A 20,058-nucleotide genomic window follows, 5' to 3' on the forward strand; every position below is an offset into this window, starting at 1 on the left:
ATACGTCAAGTTTAGTGGTTCTGCCTTTGGGCCAGTGGATGGGCTTAGGTAACCCTTTCTTTTTTTTTTATTAATGAGTCTGCAAGTGTGACTTGTGTCCCAATATTCAGCAAAGATGTTTGCCACGGAAGCCAGTGGTAAACGGTAGCAAATACAGAGTTCTGCTCTTACGGAAGCAAGCAATGGGTTCAAGCCTTGCTGGTCTGATGTATGGAGTGGAGAGCAAGTGTCGCACCGCGCGACTGTGTCTCGTTGGCAAAGAAGTTTTTCAGAAAAGGCAGCTGGACTCTAGAAATGTTTGAAGAAGTGTACTGGCCATAGTAGACTTAATGGTGGAAAACAGAAAATCGTTACTTTCTCAGTTGTCGTTGCACGGGACCTTCCAAGACGGTCCGCACTTAACGGCTGTCAGCTCTTTCATACGTCGCGACTCCAGAGAAGCCAGCAGCCAAATTGCGTGGGTCACTAAAGGTGGGACTTCTTTGGTAGATTGTGCATTTCATAACCCAACCAGAAATACCGTTGGCTCACTCTAAGACCTGTTTTGCTGTTAACTGCCCCCAGCTGTAAAAGGTTGAGAAGTAAACTGCAGTTTGAGGAACCCAGGACACAAGTGTTATCCGTGGAGTTTGAACTCCCACCTTTGGTCCTGAGGCCAGACTGCATCATCTACTATGCTTGCAGCCTGGCAGTAAACTGGTTGCTAGGAAAAATCATGGTAGATCTTTCTCTGCCTACAAGGTTATTTGCAGTAGAGCGAGTGTGTGTCGAGATTAGGGGTTTCTGTTCTCTCTTTCAGGCCCTGAGGGGATTGTGGTCCAGGGGCTGCAACGCTGCAGCGTGCTGATGCTGATACTTTCTAAAAGCCTGAGACAGACTTGCTGTATTCGAGACCTTGCTGCTTTTCCCCACCTTTGAACAAACTGACATTCGTGGGCTTTTTATCATATCAGATTTGACTGTATGGGCCAGCACAGGGATGAGATTTGTTTTCAGTAGTCAGGAAAACACCAATAGTAAACGTACCTGCGTAAAAGAAGCTGAGAATCAGTTCGTTTGGTAGGTTTGAAGCAACCTGTATGAGAATCAGCCTCTCAGTCTTAGGCAGGGCAAACTGCATGATTTCACCAGCACGTATCTGAGAAACACTGGAGTCCTTGAACTGTGAGCAGAGCGATGGCTGTTGACCTCTGGTAATTAAAATAAGCCCACATAATTCCAGGATCCCAGAGTTGGACCGCTGAATTTGGCCTGTAAGTAGTAGTTTATGTGGTCCTGCTTCAGTTTTTTGTGAAGTCCCTTGTCTCCTCTTTTCCTCTGCAGCATCCCTTGCTAGGAGGATTTCTGGCCATCCAACTTTGTGCTGGCTCAAATTCTGCTAATCTGATTCAGCCAAATGAATATCCTGAAGCCCTCAGCTGCAGCGCGTTTTGATGAACTATATATGGCCTTCCTTCTTCTGGGTTATCCTTTAATACTTAAAATTTCTGTTACTACTTAGTTTAAAAATGGGATACGTACATTTGAGAGGTAGAGTTGTTGGGTTGCCTAAGTTATTAGTAAGTGGCAAGGCTTTGGTTACTTGGCCTCTCTGGTACCAACCATTGCAATTCAAGAAAACATTGTTATAATGTTCCTTATAGATCGTTTGAGTTAAATATGAAGTGACTAACAGGTAATGTCTTACCTGTTGAAATGTTCGGATGATTCGTGTTACTTTTCTGGCATCAATTATGAAAATGCTATAGGTTTTTTAATTGCAAAACATAAATGATTGTTAATTGTAATGGCTGCTTTTTAAAAGCAAATCCTTTACTATTAGAGAATTATTTCAATTAGAAGCAAAGCTGAAGTGCTATTTATAAAAAAAACAGGAGGGAGAATGACCCGAATAAATGCAAGTGGGATGGCCTGCATCTGATCTCAGATAGAAGAGTTTTTTTGTTTTTTTTTTGATTTGGGTATTGGTTGTAAGAAACATAATATAACTAATGTCAGCCCACATAGTTTTGCAGGACTAGGTCTTGGTAAGCAATCTTCATAATTTGGGATGAGATTAGAGCTCCAGTTGATCACTGGATCAATTGATGTATTTTTAAACTTATATGATATATTTGATTAATCAAATAAGGCACACTGACTGAAAAATGAGATTACTACAAAGACTTAATATAGCCCATATAAAATGGATTAAATTTGCCTATAGTATCATCCTCTTTTGGCGAGGTACCAACTGGGGGCCCAGCAGGAATTTACTGTTACATCAATATTGTTCAATAATCTCAGCAGAGTATTTACCAAAGAAAACTTAAACTTGCTGCTGATAAAGTATCCATTAAATATGCTAAAGAAAGAAGGTACCTTATTTATTTAATCTAGATTGCTTGTTAAAATGGCGCGAACATGCTTTTTAAGGTGACCAAATCTGTGGCTGTACATTTGAGAACAACAACAACAAAAAAATACAGGCATTAGTCACCGTAAAGGGGGCTGTATCCTTAAAAGCTGTAGGTTGATGGGGAAAAAAAGTCATAAAAATCTGGGTGAGTAACAAACTAAATGAGGCCGTTGTGGGATGCTGTGGTAACAGGGATAATTCTGTGGTAATGAAAAATGCCAGTCAGCGTGGTTTCATGGAAAATATGTCTCTCCGGATAAACATAATATTTTTTCAAGTCTGAGTTTGCTTGAGTAGAGTCTATAAATAAGTACAAGAAGAAAAGATTTCTTATACCAGAGGGCTTTTTATCTAATAGGCAAAGATTTAACAAGATTTGCTGCTTGGAAGATGAAACAAGCCTAATCAAAACTAGCAAAAAAAAAAAAAGTTACCACTATCGCTTGAAGATTTTGCTTTAGATATCTCAGTGAGATGTGCTCATTTGATCAGACAGCTTGTGTGAAACTCGGGAAAATAGGTGAAAATAATCTGGTCTGTCCTGTGCAAGAGGGTCGCTCTGCACCTTTGATTTGTGGTGATTCCTTCCCGCCTCAAAAATGCACAGATTGTAAAATACCAAGTTGAAGCCCGCGTTACATGAGCTTGTCCGATCCCTCAGTCCTATGAACAGCTGAGGCTTCATGTACCCTGGGGTGGCTTCATTTTCCATGGAAATGGTTAGCGGTGGCCTGGCGTTTTGGAGAAAGGAGACTTGACTCCACGGTGCTGGCTCTTCCACCGTCGAGCTCCTTTGCAGAATCTGGTGTCGCTGGATGAGTATGTTAACCGGGTGGCTCCGCTTCACCGAGCTATGGCAAAGATACGCCTTTAGAGGCCCAGAGCTCAATATCCTGCTGAGATAAATGGCAGTTTACATCTTTAGTTCCAGACCATATTCAGAGTAAGCTCTGAGTTTATATACTGCTCTCATTTGCAGAATGTCTGGAAGCTCTAGAAGGCTGTTTTATTTTTCTACATAAAACTTAGCTTTGACTCATAGTGCTTGGGAAATGGTATATTTGGTAAAGAGTCATTCATAGAGCTATGCATATGTACAATAAAAGATGCAATGGAAAGGTGATTTTAAATGTGCCTGGAAGGTATGTTCTGCATACAGTAGGAAACGATCCGAAAACATAATAAATGGCAGTCTTAGGATGCGAACGGTCGTGTCACTTCAGACTGCCTTGGCTTTCCCTTCTCACTGTTCCTCTGTTACAGGCCCTCCTTCCTGGGAGAAAAAAGAAGCTGTATTTATTCCCTCAGCTATTTTGTCCTTTTCTTTCCCTAGTTACCCAGTGGGAGACTCTTCCATGCTGCAGCCGTTATCTCAGACGCTATGTACATCTTCGGTGGGACCGTGGACAATAACATTAGAAGTGGAGAAATGTACAGGTTCCAGGTAATTTAGGATAAACAGACTCAAGCGTCTGCATTAATTCTGTGCGAGTCCTGCTGCTGCTGCCTGCTGACCTGTAAGAATTAAAAATGGTAAAATTGCGAGATCCTTGCGCCGGATCAAATCCTCCTCCCACACTCAAGTGTTTTTGTATTGTGTGGGACTCACAAACAGGTTCTGAGACCAGGTGAGACTCCTAGCCACCAAATCCTAACCTGTGTGATAAGACACATTTCTTGCTTGTTACCTTCCATTGTCTTTCATTACTCTCACCCCAGAGGAAATCTTTGCATGCTTGGTTTGTTACTATTTTCTATGGTTTACATACTACATTGAGGTCAAGTTAATGGGGAAATCCAGTGATAGTCTGCAACTACAGTGCTTTTGGAGGTAGCCCATTGAAATGAATAAAAATAAGTCTTGCGTTTGGTTTTTCTTTTAGTTTTCCTGTTACCCAAAGTGCACGCTACATGAGGATTATGGAAGGCTATGGGAAAACAGGCAGTTCAGTGACTTGGAATTTGTTTTGGGAGAGGTGAGTGTATTTTAGTTAAAAATGGTGTTGCAGTTTGACCAAATGAGTGTGTGACACAGGTGTGTGCATGCGTAGCGTGCTTGTTGAGAAAAAACAAGTTGTACTATGTTTGGGCCAGAAACCCTGGAATGAGGTTGAGAGAGGCACTGGTGAAAATGTTATCTTTCTGGTTTAGTAAATTACACTAATCCAGGTAAATTTATAAAACTGCAAAGGAGAAAAAAGCTTTGGAAACTTTTAAACAGAAAATCTGTGGGTCACTGAGACATAACTGGAATTTATCAGCGTACTTTATTTGTAATTGCAGTATGAAAATGAAACTAGGGACCTCTGTCCTCAGAGGTCCCAGCTGTCTCCTGGGAAGAGCAGGTCAGTGTTTTGCAGATCCATTTCAGGAGCCATTTTTAATTATTGAAATAAAATGGAATGAGATAAAGCAGTGCAGAGGAATGTTGTTCGTTCTCCAATAATGAAAACAATTATCAAATTTTAAAAAGAGCTTTTTCCTTAGAATAAACATGAAAAATTTGAGCTTAACTGCATTCCTTTTTACAAAAACATTGTAGTAGAAGACTTTGCAGAGATCAGATGATACCCCACAATAACAGATTAAATAGATTATAAAGAACAATAGCAAACAAGCATACTGTTGCTCTGAAAGAAGACAATTAAACTGTAAATCAGATGTAGGGCTAAGAAGCAAGATCTGAAGATCTGAACCTATGCAACAGCTTCTACTCAGGGAACATAACAAAGACTTTCCAAATAATTTTTGCCATTGCTAAACCTTTAGGGAAAATAGCTGTTGAATCTCATCTGGATGTGCAGAGCAGATGTAAGGTTGCCTTCGGTTCTAACTTAAAGTAAACGTATGGTAACCAAGAGTTCAGCCCAGGTTTCTACTGCTTCTGCCATCTTCCACCATCATGTGATTTGTAAATAAAAGTTTGTTATGTGCTCTTGCTTTGCCTTTGACAGAAGGAAGAACGAGTCCGAGGACATACTGCGATTGTTACGGCTCGCTGCAAGTGGCTGAAAAAGAAAATCATACAGGCAAGGGAGAGATTGAAACAGGCAAGTATTTCAGAGCAGTAGTCTTGCGGCAAGGTAATACTTATTCTGTCCAATTTTGGAAATAAAATTGTTAGGAAAAAAATAACGTTTGCTGAGACAGATGTAGGAGCAGATCAGCATCTGATGCTCAGGTGATGTTGGGCCAGTGCAATAGAGTGGATAGTTAGTATTAACACGGGATATTGCATGTGTGTGAGGCCAGGCGAGGAGCATAACGCGGAGGAACCAAAGTTAATCCGGTTATCCGGATTTGGCAGAACGGTTTGTGGGAGCTCTCTTAGCTGTCTGTTCTAATCTTGTAGCATACCCCTAGAGAGGTAGACTTACCCCGTACTCTGGGGAGGGCAAGGGCTGCATGCGGTTGGGGATGGCCTGCAAGATCAGACAGATTGGAGAGAAGGCAGAGTTAAGATTTTGAGACTGACTGTGTTCCTTGTACCTTAGTATTTCCTGGTTTTCCGAAGTTGAAGGTCTGGTTCACGTGGAGCATTGTCTGTTAACTTTAACTCCCTACAGCTTTTCAGCAGCAAACATTTAGTTGTTTTTGAGGAAGTGGTAGCAGCGAGAAGAACATGAAGAGAAGACACCTACAGCAGGACACACGGATGCTTCATTGCCCCTTTGCTAATTGCTTTGCTACCCCACAGCCCTCCATCTTCCCTGGAAAAGGCTGCAGGGAAAGGGCTGTCAAACTGAAACTTTGAAGTAACAGGCTTAAAATACTTTTGCACAGCACTTTGTGCTCTGCCTCTGCAAGGCAGGGCTCTGTGGAACTTGCTGCTACGTCTTTCTTCTCTCTTGGCTGTGAAGTGGAGCTGCTGATGCTGAGCTCTGTGCAGTTTATTCCTCCCTTTTTCTGCAGTCCTATTTTTGAGGTTTATCCAGGTGCTCTCATTTATTCTGATCTGGTTTTGCAACAGGACAGGGAACAGCAAGTCTGAGGTACGTGCGTTCCTTATTATATTTTGGAGCTTGAAGATTGTGCAGGAATAAGAAGGATCTTTCCTCTGGCTTGATGGTAGTGTGTATGGGCTGACACAACCTCATTGTCATGTTTAAGTGTTTTTTCTTGTCTCATTAGAAATCAAAGCAAGATATTGAAGATGAGGGAAATGCGGTGTGTCAGAAGGATGGGATTGGTGGAAATGTCAAGCTGTGCCGCCTGCAGCCTCTCCTGGAAGTGCCCATCCGAGAGGCAGAAGCCCAACCCTTCGAGGTGCTCATGCAATTTCTGTATACGGATAAAATAAAATACCCCCGCAAAGGTAGGACAGCAGGATGCAAACATAATACTAGCAACTTGGGAGCAGACATTTACTTTGGTATGGAGCAGGATTAAGCTCTTAGCACCTAATTACTTACCTGAGATTAAAAAAGTGTATTGCAAACTTCTGTCAAAGCATACTGTTCAGTGCTTCAGTGTTTCCTGATTCTTTTCAAATACCAAGGAAAAATAGGTTCTTCATCTTTCCAAAAAGATGTAAAAAAAAATCATGGTATTTTGAACCAGAGAAGTGGGGGGTAAATCTTAAACCGTGTAGGAGTGCAAGTTTTGCTTGGTAAATTTTGATACATTTCACAGTGGAAATTGCAGGAAAACTCATCTGCTCACAAGAAAATTATCCATTACATTAAACAGGCGCTGCATTACAGCAGCCTGCTTGGAAGAACTTATTTCCTTGGCCCCTTACAAACTGAGGCTGCTGCACAGAAAGGCAGAGCAAGCCAGTATTCATCCTCTCTTCAAAATGTCAGTCCAAAGGAACACCTCAAGAAAGAAAAATCCATTAGATGCATTCACTGAAGATGCCTGAGTTAAAAATAGTTGGTGGCTGAGAGGTAATAGCCGGAGACCACTCTGCTCTGACATAGCAAAACCAACTCATGGCTATGATTGAGCGATGAGCTCTGCTGGGCTGTGGGAGCGAGAATGGGATACGCTGGGGGAACTCTAGTTGGTGGGGACTGGGCAAGCTGCAGCCACCTGACACAGTCCTTTAAACTGAGGTATGTCTATCCTAACCCCGGAAGCTTTGCTTCAGTTTTAATCCAAGATCATTCCTTTCTTGAATAAGGTATTTCTCAGGAAAATATTAATTTGTATGCGGTTGTCCCTAGGAAGCTATCTACAGGCTTTCTCTGCATGGTGGCATGTCTCAGAGCAAGCCTAATTAATGGGGACAAGCAAATCTCACTGGTTTCTGCCAGCATTGCCACATCCCGCTCTTAGCCACTTGGTTAATTCTCAGCGCATCCATTGCGGGGCAGAATCAGACTAAAGAAGGGATTAGCACGTTGAACTTCTCCCTTTGTTACAGGCTTCCCAGGCAGCTTTCTCCCCAACCCCTCAAACGTTCTCCTTAGTGCTCACCTTTCTACAGTGCTATTAATCTGCTGCGATCCTCCAATGGCCCTGTTCGGACTATACGTATTCCTGGTTGCTCCTCTTAGTTCAGAGGGCAGCACCTCGGGGGATCCTTTCGGAGGATGCGCTAATAGAATTGAGCATGCCTATCAAATGAGATTTTCCTTATTAGACACAGGGAAGCCGCGTGACATGCAAGAAGGCTTTTCTCTATCAAAAAGTAGTTACGGCAGATGGGCAGAGATCCCCCATGAGAAAAGCAAAGGCTGCGGCTTCTTTCTTGTTTTAGTGTCCCAGTATCCCTGTTGCAGTAGTCAGCCTGGGTCCCCGCCGCCCCTCTCGGCCTTCAGCCCTCTCTTCTAGACCTGTGTTTACCTGCACAAGCCCAGCCTGTTTTCATAAGGGCCTGTCAAAATTGGGGAGCTGATTGCTAACACTGCATTAATACCGGGGACTTCAACAGAGCTGTTAGGAGTTTGGCACGTTGGAAAATCAGGCTGCTTGCGTGCCAGCTCGTTAGTGAGTTTAGGGACTTCGCTTTCTTCTGAGGGTTTTGTACAATTGGGTTCCAGATTGACACAAAACCTTAGTCTGAAAAGTGTTTTGGGGCAGCTGCTTTCATCCCTCGGTTTTGAAAGACCGCTCGCTCCTTTTTTTAGTACCAGTTCTTGATTTAGTCGAAGAAGCAATGGATTTTTTTGCTCCTAAAAATACTTCACTCATCTCTGCCCATTCAGGTTGATACTAAAAATTATTTTGAGAAAGGGTTTTTCTTTTCTCTTTGAACTCTCTAGAGATATGGAGAGGCATTGTTATCTCTTGTAATTGCAGGTCATGTGCAGGATGTGTTACTTATTATGGATGTATACAAACTAGCCTTAAACTTCAAGCTCTCTCGACTGGAACAGCTCTGCCTTCAATATATTGAAGCATCTGTAGATCTGCAGAATGTGCTCATTGTGTGTGAAAACGCTAACAAGCTTCAGCTGGATCAGCTAAAGGTGATCACGTTTTGCATACAAAGTAACTGATAAGAAATGAAAAAAAAAAATCTTGATGTAATTAATGTTTTATAAAGCTGTCAGCTTTTGCAAGTGCAATTCTTCCCTATAACTGTAGTTGCTGAAGTATATATTAGCGTGGATTGTGCTCCAGATGCTCGTATTACGTAGGTTTTCTTTAACAAGCGTTAGCTATGTTTGCTTATCTACCCTGTAGGATGTAAAGGGCAGAGTGACTTTGGTTCTTTATCAATTCCCTCTCATTGTAGCAAGATGGAACCAGTGCATTTTCTGGTCCCACTGTTTTTTGCAGAGACTGCAAACAGGTTCTTTCACCTGATCTGATGAAAAATGAAATTCTGTTTTCCTGCATTTAGTCTAAAAACAATCTACTGAAAAACAAAATGTGGTGGCGATTCTCCATCTCCATGTAGTGGGGCAAGGACTTGGAGACATTTGCTGACCCTCATGGCAGAGGCTTCAGACCGTGCTTGTGCTGTCATGGTCTGGTTCCTACTGAGGGCAGCCAGAGCCAATTCTCCTTAAAACTTCAGAGAAGAATGTCCTCCACCCAAGTCCAAGAGTCAATGCAAGATTCATGCAATGCCTGTTTGAGCAGCCTGTGCACGTGTCCACAGCCTGTGGAAATAAAGTTGACAGTTACAGCCGGAGTGGGGCTAGACAAATACACCCCAGCATTTCCTCAGGGACTCTATGCACTGGGTTTGGGCAAAGGAAATCCGGTAAGACAGCAGCAGAGCCAGCAGCAGTTAGGTAAATGCTGGCACAGCCTTTGGTGCATAGGACCATGGTGCCATCAGCTGCCCAGAAGCTCAGGAACTGAACATCTCAGCCCCCACGGATCTGCTGTCAATAATTTCAGATAAATCAGCTACCTCCACCTGCCTTAGCTACCAACAGGGTGTGAGGGGCTTTTCCGTGTCGCTCCAGTTGCTCAGGATCATTTTGAATTGGCATCCTGTCCTCTCAAGTGCTTGTTATTCCTCGTGGCTAGGTGTCATCTGCAGAAGGCTACTCTCTTTTCTAGCATCCTAATCATTATTTAAAACATTTTGTGGACAGGTCTGGACGGATCCGTGTGGATCCCAGCTGAAATAACTTGGCGGAAAACAGAAATCAGGAATTATTCTTCAAGTGAATTGCGTACTCACCCTACAATGAGCTGGCTGAGATTATATTTATTTGCTTATGAGGATGTCCTGTAGTTAGATAGATAGAAAGCCTCGGTTCACACTGGCAAAAGCAGTGCCTTTTTTTTTTATTTCTTTAACTGTTGAACATTAGGTCTGGTTCATTTGTCACCTTTCAGTCTCATTGATTTCTCTAGCAACTTTGTAATACAAGAACCTGCAAGAGTTCTTTCACACTGTTTGCAACCTTTCAAGAAAAGTTTAAGTCAAAATCTGGACAAGATCCTTTAGGAAATCCTGAAAACTATTTGTACCCTTAGTGGATACTATTAAGATCTCTTTCACCTTCTAATTAACTTTGGGTATCTAATCGTACAGATTATTATTATGAGAGAGCAACCAATCTTCGTTAGCTCTGTGAGCTTTTTGGCATCGCCTGTGAGTCCTATTTTTAGAAAACTTCAGAGTAGCTTGATGGAAGTCAATTAATCTTCTCCTCATTGTTATTTCTTAGTCGGGTTTTTCTAGACACTTAGAACTGTCCTGAATTTCCTGTTCAGGCAGGAGCCTAAATGATCTCCTGGTGAGGAAAGAATCAGTGTTTGACAGTTCCGGCTGTGGCATCCATGTGGATGGTCGCAAGAAAAGGGCAGCTCTTTACCTGTGTAACGCGGTTCTTCAGGACATGTCATCCTCTAGATGTCACGAGCTGTTGTCATTCTCCACTTCTGCACAGTGCTGCTCCTCTGGGATTTGGGGCTTCTAAAATGACTAAGGGACAATAGGGCCTGCTCTGCTCCTTATGCCTTTGGGTTGCAGCACGTAAGGCAAAGAGATGTATTCCTGATGGCTATGGCTGTCTGAGAAGAATCCATTTCCCTCATATGGGATATCTGAGAACTGAACAACTCATCCTTAAGAGAGACGGTTTCTACAACATAGGGGACAGCTGCAGCACTGCAAACAATACAATTATTGTATTATTTGATTGCAGTGGGTGATTATGAACAATTAATGAAGATCAAGCTGGCTGGTTATGCTGATAATTGATATTGCCACCAGAAAAAAATCGGTTAGATTTTGAAATGGGAGGTTTTTTTCCTAATTTATGTGATGCTGTAAGATTTCTTCATATGAGTAAACCGTGTTTTTTTTAATTATTCTTTAAGGAACATTGCCTGAACTTTGTGGTGAAAGAATCACATTTTAATCAGGTGATAATGATGAAGGAGTTTGAACATCTTTCCTCATCCCTCATAGTGGAGATTGTACGGAGAAAACAGCAACCTCCCGTTCGAACACATTCCGATCAGCCGCTTGATATTGGTAACTTTTATGTCCCATAAAAATACTAGTTGTGGTGTTTTTGAGCTGCTAGTGATGTGTTTAGTTTAAGCTGTGCTTATTCTGCTTCGCAGACCAAGAAAGAGCACTCCAGTTCTTTCTCCAGTGAACTTCAATCAGAACATTGTCCCCATCAAAATACCTGAAGGGTCATGTTGTATTTAGTCATGTTCTCCATGCGATATAAATTAAGAATATATAAGAATCGAGTATCCTGAATCTGTTCAGAGAGGCAGAAGGAATGGAAGGATTTAAAGAAGGATTCAACAAAAAGGCAGTAGGGATTCAGTTAAAGTGAACAAGAAGGTAACAAAGCTGAGGGGGGGAAGTTGGCCTGCTCATAAATTGTCACCAAAGAAGGAGCAGCAGTGAGGAAGAGGATCTTGGGAGTAAGCCAGTGCTGACAGGACAGACCTTATGAGAGAGAAAGGAAAAAAAGCATGGAAAAAATAACCCCCCCAAAAAAGTTAATGGAAGAAGAGAAGAGAAGGTAGGGAGGAGAAGACTGAGAGAAGATAAATAACTTGTACTAACAGTCATGCCTTTCATTTTTCATTCTGTGATTGTGCTGGAAGGAGAAGAATTGATTTACAATTCTGTTATAGAATTCATCGAGGACCGATTTGGGAATAGCCTTATTTAAGATTTTATCATCCTGAGGCCAAAAAAAGAAATGCAATAATGAAATTTGCTGAGGCCCCAGAGTTCAGAGGCATTGCCAGTATTGCTTTGGAATACTGCGCAAAAAGAATCGTGTCCTGGAGTAGTAGATGGGGGATGCTAGTCCTCCTGGAAGGTCAAGTGGAAAGCCTTTGGCTGACAGTTGTCCCAGGAAGAAGAGACATGCGCTGTCCTGGAAGATGGCATAGCCAGCCTCTATACCTAGAAACGAAAAGGTGCTAGAGATCCAAACACCAAAAAAATTGAAAGCTGAACTTTGAAATGAGGGATGTGTTTGGATCAGACTTGAATGATTGCTCTATTTTTCAATTATCATTATTTTCAAGGCTAACTAAAATGTTGGATAGAAGCAGCCTTTATTAAAGATTGAGGAAAACTTTTCCATTTAAGCAAAGAGACAAAATTTTATATTCCGGGTACTTGGAAATGAAGAGGTAGGGAAAAATCACCTTTCTTTATGTATAAAGGCTGGCTCACTGCCAGTGCTTGCTGTCAGCAGTTTGAAAACAGAGCTGCTGGGTATGCTTCTGGGATAGGCAGTAGGTAATGGACTGTGGTGGGGAAGGACGAAGCTCATTTCGGAGAAAGGGCCTGCCTGCCAGTCACCCCGCAGGTCCCAAAGGAAAGGGAGCCTGTAGCTATGATTTGGCCTTGTATTAGTTGGGTATCACCTGGCTACTTGGCACTATCGCATCTTTTTTTTTAACTATTTCACTGCGTTGGCTTTCAGGAACATCTTTAATTCAGGACATGAAGGCTTACCTAGAAGGAGCTGGGATTGAATTCTGCGATATCATCCTTCTCCTAGATGGCCACCCACGGCCAGCCCATAAAGCAATCCTAGCAGCCCGTTCCAGGTGAGAGCCTTTGCCCTACGAGTGAAACTGGAAATTCCTTTAAATGAGTCACTGTTCATTAGAACTGTAACAAATATTGTATGTGCAAAATTCAGCGCTGTGCAGTGTGTGGGTCAGCTTGCTTTTTATAGGAGGCAGGGAGGAAATTTGTATGTGCATAAGATGCAGCTTTGCTCGGTAAGTGCAATAAGCCTTTAAGCAACAATGATTAAATATTTTTCAATTCGATACCCAGCAGGGAAAGACAGGAGGAAATTAAAACTGTAGGGATGCTCCAGATGATGTTTAGGAAGCTACATTGCAAGACAAAGAATCAGTTAAATCACAAGGAGGGAAAGAGGGTGTAAAGTATAAGACTTTTTTAAGGAAGTGGAAAGCAACAGTGTCCACTGCGGTCAGAAAGAATCCTCTGATGGTGAACATCCATTTTAGGTTATGTGGAACCTATGTATCTCTTTCTCACTGGCTGAAGTTTAAGACCAGGTATGAGCAAGCATAGAAAAAAATGGTGTGTGACAGAGACTAGATTGTTCCCATACGTTGTCACGGGGGCAAGGAGTTCGCTCTGCTAATGATGCTTATTATTCTCCCTCCTCGGTACATGGATGAAGTGGGTTTGTCCCTCACTTGCACAGAGAATGTTGTATATATGCACGCATTTACATGCTGCAGGACATTAAGCATTCACATAAAATTTCCACTTCAAATAGCAACAGAAAATTTTCTCCCATCCCAGTAATAATATTCAGTATTAGTTACCTGAGCATTTTCCCAGAAGCGTCTCACAACTTTAAAACAAGCCTGCGTGACTGGCGGTCACAGCCTGTAGATACCAAGGAAACTCGCAGTGATTTAAGCTGTCTAGTAGGTCTTACGCAAATTAGACAAAAATCAGAGCACTGCGTGTCCTAATTTTCAAGAAACAGAGACAAATTCCAGGTAGTGTTGTTGGAAATGATGGGGATTATGTTTGGAGTTCTCTCACAGGCAGACCTATATGAAGCATAGCAATTTAGCAATATTTTACCCCAGGTTGTCAGCTGAAATTACTTATTTGGAAGCTGCAGTGCTTAGCAGCTGCCTTCGAACAATACTGGGTTAAACCATCTGTCTGCAGAATGTGATCCACAGAGCTTGTGTATTACATTAATTTTATTTCCTTTTCCAGTTACTTTGAAGCCATGTTCCGTTCCTTCATGCCGGAAGATGGGCAAGTAAATATTTCTATAGGCGAAATGGTTCCCAGCAAGCAAGCGTTTGAATCTATGCTTAGATATATCTATTATGGAGAAGTAAACATGCCTCCTGAGGATTCCCTGTATCCTTTAATCTAAAGTAATTGAAGAAGCTGTTTAAAGTGCATATACAGCACCTCAACTTCCATTTGCTCTAGATAGCCAGGCACAACCTGGGAGGATTATTTGTCAGTGTTGCATTAATATGCATTGCGTTTTTAACTTCTGCCATTGCATTGTATTTATGATCAGTTACTGTTACCTTTGCTTTGTGTTTTTTTCCTTAATGGGATTAACAGCTATCTCTTTGCTGCACCTTACTATTATGGTTTCTCCAACAACAGACTGCAAGCCTATTGTAAGCAGAATCTAGAAATGAATGTCACAGTGGAAAATGTACTCCAGGTAATTGTCCCCAAGTAGCTTTAATTAGTCACTTGTCTTAAATACCAGAAAGCCAGAGGGCCTAGTCAAATAAACCTAGAGTTTATTCTTTTTTGACACAAATTTTTGACTTAAAGCTGTAGAGTGTAAATGCGTGTACCTTTTAAGGTAAAGATAGTATGGGGTTTTTTTTTTAGGGAGGTCTTTGAATGTGTTGGAATTAGGGCCACGTTTGTACGGGAGAGCATGAAAAGTGTAATAATACTGGAATACATTATAAAACTATAAAGCCCCTCCTCTTCCTAAATTATGCCTGCCTGCTGCCTGTCCAGTTCTGCAGGTGCCTAGTGCGTAACCACGTTATCAAGACAGTGCTCTGGTATGGTCATCTGATGCAATAGGTCTTATGAGCTACTTTCTTGAATAAATCACTTTGCACTTCATCATATCCCTTGTTGTGGTACCCCCAGTGCCAGTTCACTGAATCGCTACCAAAGTGACATTCAGGGAGACTGCGCAAACCTTCCTAATGGTGGTGGCCCTGAATGGGTCACACATATGCAGGAACGCAGCCTTGAGCAGCCTTGTTTCCGTATCTTCTGTGGGGGTCGTTAGTGTACGGTGTACCGTTCGTCCGAGCAACGCAGAAGGCAAATCACATCTTGGTTTGCTTTTGCCGTAGATTTTAGAGGCAGCTGACAAGACCCAAGCCCTGGACATGAAGAGGCACTGCCTGCACATCATCGTTCACCAGTTCACCAAGGTTGGTTGCATCTTTTTTGGGGCTCTTGAGACCTGCTGTCCTCTGTCACTACGGTGGTTAAAGACACCTTAATGTGGGAATCCATTTCTTTTGCTCCTGTGAGACAGCTGAAGCTGCCTGGCTGTCACTGACACGCAGCGACAAATCTGCTGGGCATACTTTTTCCCACTAAAAAATAAATAAAAGAATAGAACAGCCTAGTTTGGAGATGTGAAGACCTTCCAAAACAGTTACCTAGAATTACCTCCATTTCCAGTTCTTTCTCAGCTCTTAATTTTGTGCCGTGCCATCGCGGGGATCTCATGTGTATGACGAGATCAGTTTGCCATGTATCCAATACACAAATCTCTCCCTTTCACTAGCAGTTACGAGTGCGCTGTTCACATTTCTGTTGAAGTGTTCTCCCTGTCATAGAGATTATATTGTCGTGTGCTCATAAAGCAGATTACCATGCTGGGCTTTCTGTGGTTTCCATGGTTGTGACACACAGGATGATGCATTAGTCATAGAAAGGGTCAAGAGCTGATACTCCTGTCCTCACTTGAGAGAATATGGTATTGTCATTTAGTTGTATCATACGAGATATGATCCCTCCGTGAGAGCTTCCCAGCGTGTCATCAGTTCATTGCAGAACTATTAGCATAGGGAAAACTGCTAGATAAATCACAGAGACTGGGAATTGGGACTTCTGGATGCTACACATTTATTGATAATAATTCCCTGCTTAGTATTTGAGTAGCTTGCCATCATCAATATATTTAATCTCCCAGTCCTCCCACTTCTGCCCATGGGGAAGGAAAACACCGTTAGGTCCAGTTTGTACCTAGAGATGAGATATTCAGTGGGAGGTATTCAGGCTCTTTATTAAATGCTAAAGTTGCCCAAGGGTAATGCATTTTACATTCAGAAATGACTAAAAGTGCAGAAAAAGCTTTGAGAGTGGAGCCAGTGTTCAGTAACCCCACACCCAGTGGAGGCTTCTCAGCACTAGCTTACAGCTCCCAGCTTCATCTTACTTGTTTTCTTCTGGCCTTGTGAATCTTGTGGAGTGGCCCAGCTTCAGCATAAGGCTGGAAAATGATCCCACTGCAAATTACAGAGTAGCCTGGTCACTGGGACATCTCCTGGAGTGTGAGATCAGTGCACTATAGTCCCCAAGAGCTGAAATGTCATGGTCTCAACTTCCCACTGGAGGCCTCAGGGTGACAAGCAGCTTCGAATAATTCTCACCAAAACGTGTGCGGGGGGGGGGGGAATGAACATTGCATCACTCCAGAAGAAAAAGATTTGAATGGAGAGTGTTACTCAGTTGCGCTCATTTTTACTAACCAGGCTATGTGGAAACTTTTTACATACGAAACCGTTGACTGTTAGAAAAGCTTTTGTCGAAATGCGGCTGGGAGGCTGTCAAGCAGATGTGCAAGACATCCTAATTGCGCAATGTTTGTGTTTGGTCTGAGAGGTTTTGGTGTGTGATTTTTGGCCTGGCGCCGCGTGACTGCATGTGCATCGCTGGGCAGGAATGCTTGCCGCTTCGCTCCCTTGCGTGCCGCAGACTCTGCAAGTTGGTGCGTTCTAGCTGTGCCAGTCCAGTGGGTCATCAAGGTTTAGGCAGGCCGGATTTATGACCATTGCGGTCTCATGTTTTTTCAACTTGATTAATGCTGTTCTCTGTTCAGAAAATTAAAATTGTCCCGCAGAAAGAACATCTAAAGAACTGTTCAAAGAGGTTCAGTAGTTTGGGCAACACTGTGTATTTGGGCTCTTGTGTGTTTGTGTTGTGCAAATGCCCTAATAAAACTGCTCTTCTTAAGCGTTTGCTTGTATTCTGACACCGGCCCCTGTCGTTGCATACGGTCCTGTTCTGTTCCTGCGTAGTGTGCGCCTCTGAGCGCAGATGCAGGATTCCCACCAGCGTTAAGGGGATCGCTTTCTCTCCCGGTCCTTGCGGCCCCTTATTTTGGGCATATTCAAGCGTAAATCCTGAGCTTTTTCTGAAAGCATCCTCAGCAATTTCCTTCCTGGGGTTCAAAAGATGCTCAGAATACCTTTATTCTTTATCACAGTCAAGCTTCTTTGAGTGAGGTGATATCTTTTTTTAGATCAGTTGATACAGGCTGGAAAAGTGGAGACGTTTTTAGGCAGAGTCCTCCTTCAAGCCTTCACATATATTTTAACCACAGATCATAACTCTAGAAAGAGGAAGAATGCTATTAATGGCTTGTTGCTATAAAGATGTGGAGAAGGAAGGAATGCACAGAGCACCTTCCCAAGTGACAGTTGACGCTGATCAAACTAAGAGCATAAATTTTATTGTAGATTCTTATATATCTGATCTGGCAAAAGTTTGTGTTGGCTAATGCTGCAGTGACCTGCATTGACTGTGGGAAGCGTACAGGCAAAGCCACCATGGACACGAAACCTGTTTAAGGTACCACATCTCCTTAGGAGCTCACAGGAGCAAAGAGATCAGGTCCTAAGTGTCCCGTTCAGATGATCTGAAGGTCAGTAGAAATCCACAGACTTGACAGTTCAGGGCTGTTCTGGTGCCAAACTTGTGCTTTTAGGACAGCCCTGAGTTTGCATCCATTAACAATAGAATTGTTGTTATAAATAGCAATTATTCCTTTCTTAGAGAGTCAGTGCTGGGATCAGCATTCCTCCTCTGTCTCCATTCCCATCCCACCTGTGCAGTGGTCGGAGATTGGAATATAAGCGCAGGAAATCACGACTCGACTGTGGTGAAGAACCCCTGTGGGCCATTCCCTGCAGCCCCGCACAGCACGCCCACGTCCTTTGACTTGACTGCGTCTCACGTGGGGTGGTAGGGTAAAACCGGTGATATGTAAACTCTGATTTGGGGAGGGTTTTAATTTCCTTGTGTTCTTCTGTTTTGTTTTTCTTTTCCTTGAAGGTCTCCAAGTTGCCAAATCTCCGCTCCCTAAGTCAGCCACTCCTCCTTGACATCATAGAGTCGTTAGCTAATCACATATCAGACAAGCAGTGTGCAGAGCTGGGCTCAGACATATGACGTGCTTTGGTAATCCAGATATTTCATTTGTTCCTCAAAAAAAGCTAGCACTTTACGGCTTTCTCTATTTTTACCATTGCGTGCCGAGCTGCTCAGAGCGCCGACACGGTATAACAGACGGCCAGGAAGAGCGTGGACAGCTGACTCTTATTCTCCTGTGGTTTTGCGTGGTTTGTACCTCTACAGAGCAGGGTTTGGTCTCTGTTACACAAATGTAAAATCGAAACCATTAAGGGAATGAATTTATTCCGCGTGGTTTTGGGGGTAACTAAGTCCAAAATCAAGCCCATAATTACTTCCATACTGTAAAATAAAACAGTCATAAATCAGAAAGTCATTAATGTTTTGAAACAATATTTAAATTATACTCTTTAAAGAACTTCAGCTGAAACAGCCGAGGGCTGTAAGTGGACATCAGGTACAACCAAACAGGATATAGAGGGCATGGTGTTAGCAGTGAGGCTGACTGACGGACCAGAATACAGCGGCTTGTCAGAGACTGACTCTCCATGGCGTGGATTAAAAGCTAAGCCCTTTTGCAGCTGCCTCGATTGCTGGGCTGCAGCAAGTCCAGACCTCTGCAGCAGGTCAAACTAGAAGACGACTGAGGTCCTTTCTGACCATAAAATCTATGAATCCTGTCTCATTAAGCCTTTCTTAATCAATGTATTAATAAACAGTTAACATCATCTCCTTGCATTACATGATTGACTTGACCTTGATTTTCGAGAAAATTGAGCAAAAAAGAACTCCTAGCTTGATGAAGGTCACTGTGTTAAAAATAAATTTCTGTGCCACATCTTGTTACTCATTTTGCCCTAAAGCGTCTCTGTTAGTTGTTGCAGGAAGGTTCCTATTGCAGCTCCTCAACCCCTTGTCGGACGCTTCCCGCACTGCAGAGGGGAGAGAGTAGCTTTAGTTTTTCCCTCGCCGCTCACTTTTGCAGCTTGGTGGGGGAGCGCAGGAGGTCAGCTGGTGTTGGTTAGACATGTGCCCAGCACAGAACTGCTCCCCAGCCCCGCTGAGAGCACCTAGGACAGCCCAGAAGTGGGAGGGAGCGACAGAGACGTTGAGAATCAAAATCTTGTCCTGCCTTAAGTCATGCCAGCTCGCAGTGGTCCTCAGACCATGTGAGGTGAACGTGTACCGCCCTGTCCTCATCCATCCAGCAGGACAGGGAGGAGGCAGTACAGCAGGTGAAATCTGGCCATATGCATTAGCAGTAGCTGGCATCCAGTGGTGCAGAGGAACGTCACCTGACAGGTTTTCTGTTCCCTTTCTTGGTGCCTGAGAAGTGCACGTGAAGGAGAAGGCAGCCCGGAGATTGTACTACCGTCTGCTTGGCTTCTTGAAATAACAGAGTTGGCCTGTGCCAGCACAGGTTGTTCCTGGTGCAGTACCAGATGTGTGCTCCTGTTCTGCAGCCTGTAGCATTACCACTGCACCTATGTGGTTGTGCTTGGCCAAGAGGGGCGTTACGGTGTCTCCGTACAATGGAGAACATCATTTTTGTTTAATCTGAGGGAGATACTTCGTGGACCACTCAATGTGACTCCCAGCTGATGGTTTGTGCAGGTGAGTCAGACCAGAGGTGGCAATTGCATCTCAGAGCCAAGGACTCACCTCAACCTGTGGGATTGGTCCCAAATGCCTCATAGGTAATGAAGTCTCTTGTCAGAGGTCGTATTAATTATACAGACAACATGTCTGTATAATTGTCTGATGTGGGTTTAGCCCTGCTGGTGCTGGGCTGCAGCCTGTGCCTGGGATTTGTGTCGCTTGGTCTGAGCAGACTGAA

General features: G+C 43.1%; 1 protein-coding gene across 2 annotated transcripts in view; it reads left to right on the forward strand.

The window, feature by feature from the left end:
* LZTR1 (leucine zipper like post translational regulator 1) overlaps positions 1–19,071 on the forward strand; it is a 39,370-nt gene extending 20,299 nt beyond the window's left edge. For both annotated transcript variants that reach the window (XM_067310417.1, XM_067310418.1), the window contains 11 exons: positions 3,732–3,842; positions 4,282–4,374; positions 5,353–5,448; positions 6,530–6,713; positions 8,645–8,814; positions 11,135–11,291; positions 12,721–12,847; positions 14,016–14,165; positions 14,382–14,487; positions 15,149–15,229; positions 18,144–19,071. In XM_067310417.1, the coding sequence (XP_067166518.1) occupies positions 3,732–3,842; positions 4,282–4,374; positions 5,353–5,448; positions 6,530–6,713; positions 8,645–8,814; positions 11,135–11,291; positions 12,721–12,847; positions 14,016–14,165; positions 14,382–14,487; positions 15,149–15,229; positions 18,144–18,260 (1,392 nt within the window). In that variant the 3' untranslated portion in view covers positions 18,261–19,071. The remainder of the gene's footprint in view (positions 1–3,731; positions 3,843–4,281; positions 4,375–5,352; positions 5,449–6,529; positions 6,714–8,644; positions 8,815–11,134; positions 11,292–12,720; positions 12,848–14,015; positions 14,166–14,381; positions 14,488–15,148; positions 15,230–18,143) is intronic.
* Positions 19,072–20,058: the final 987 nt, after the last annotated feature.

This window comes from Apteryx mantelli, chromosome 25 (assembly GCF_036417845.1).
Source record: "Apteryx mantelli isolate bAptMan1 chromosome 25, bAptMan1.hap1, whole genome shotgun sequence".
NCBI classification, from domain to species: domain Eukaryota; kingdom Metazoa; phylum Chordata; class Aves; order Apterygiformes; family Apterygidae; genus Apteryx; species Apteryx mantelli.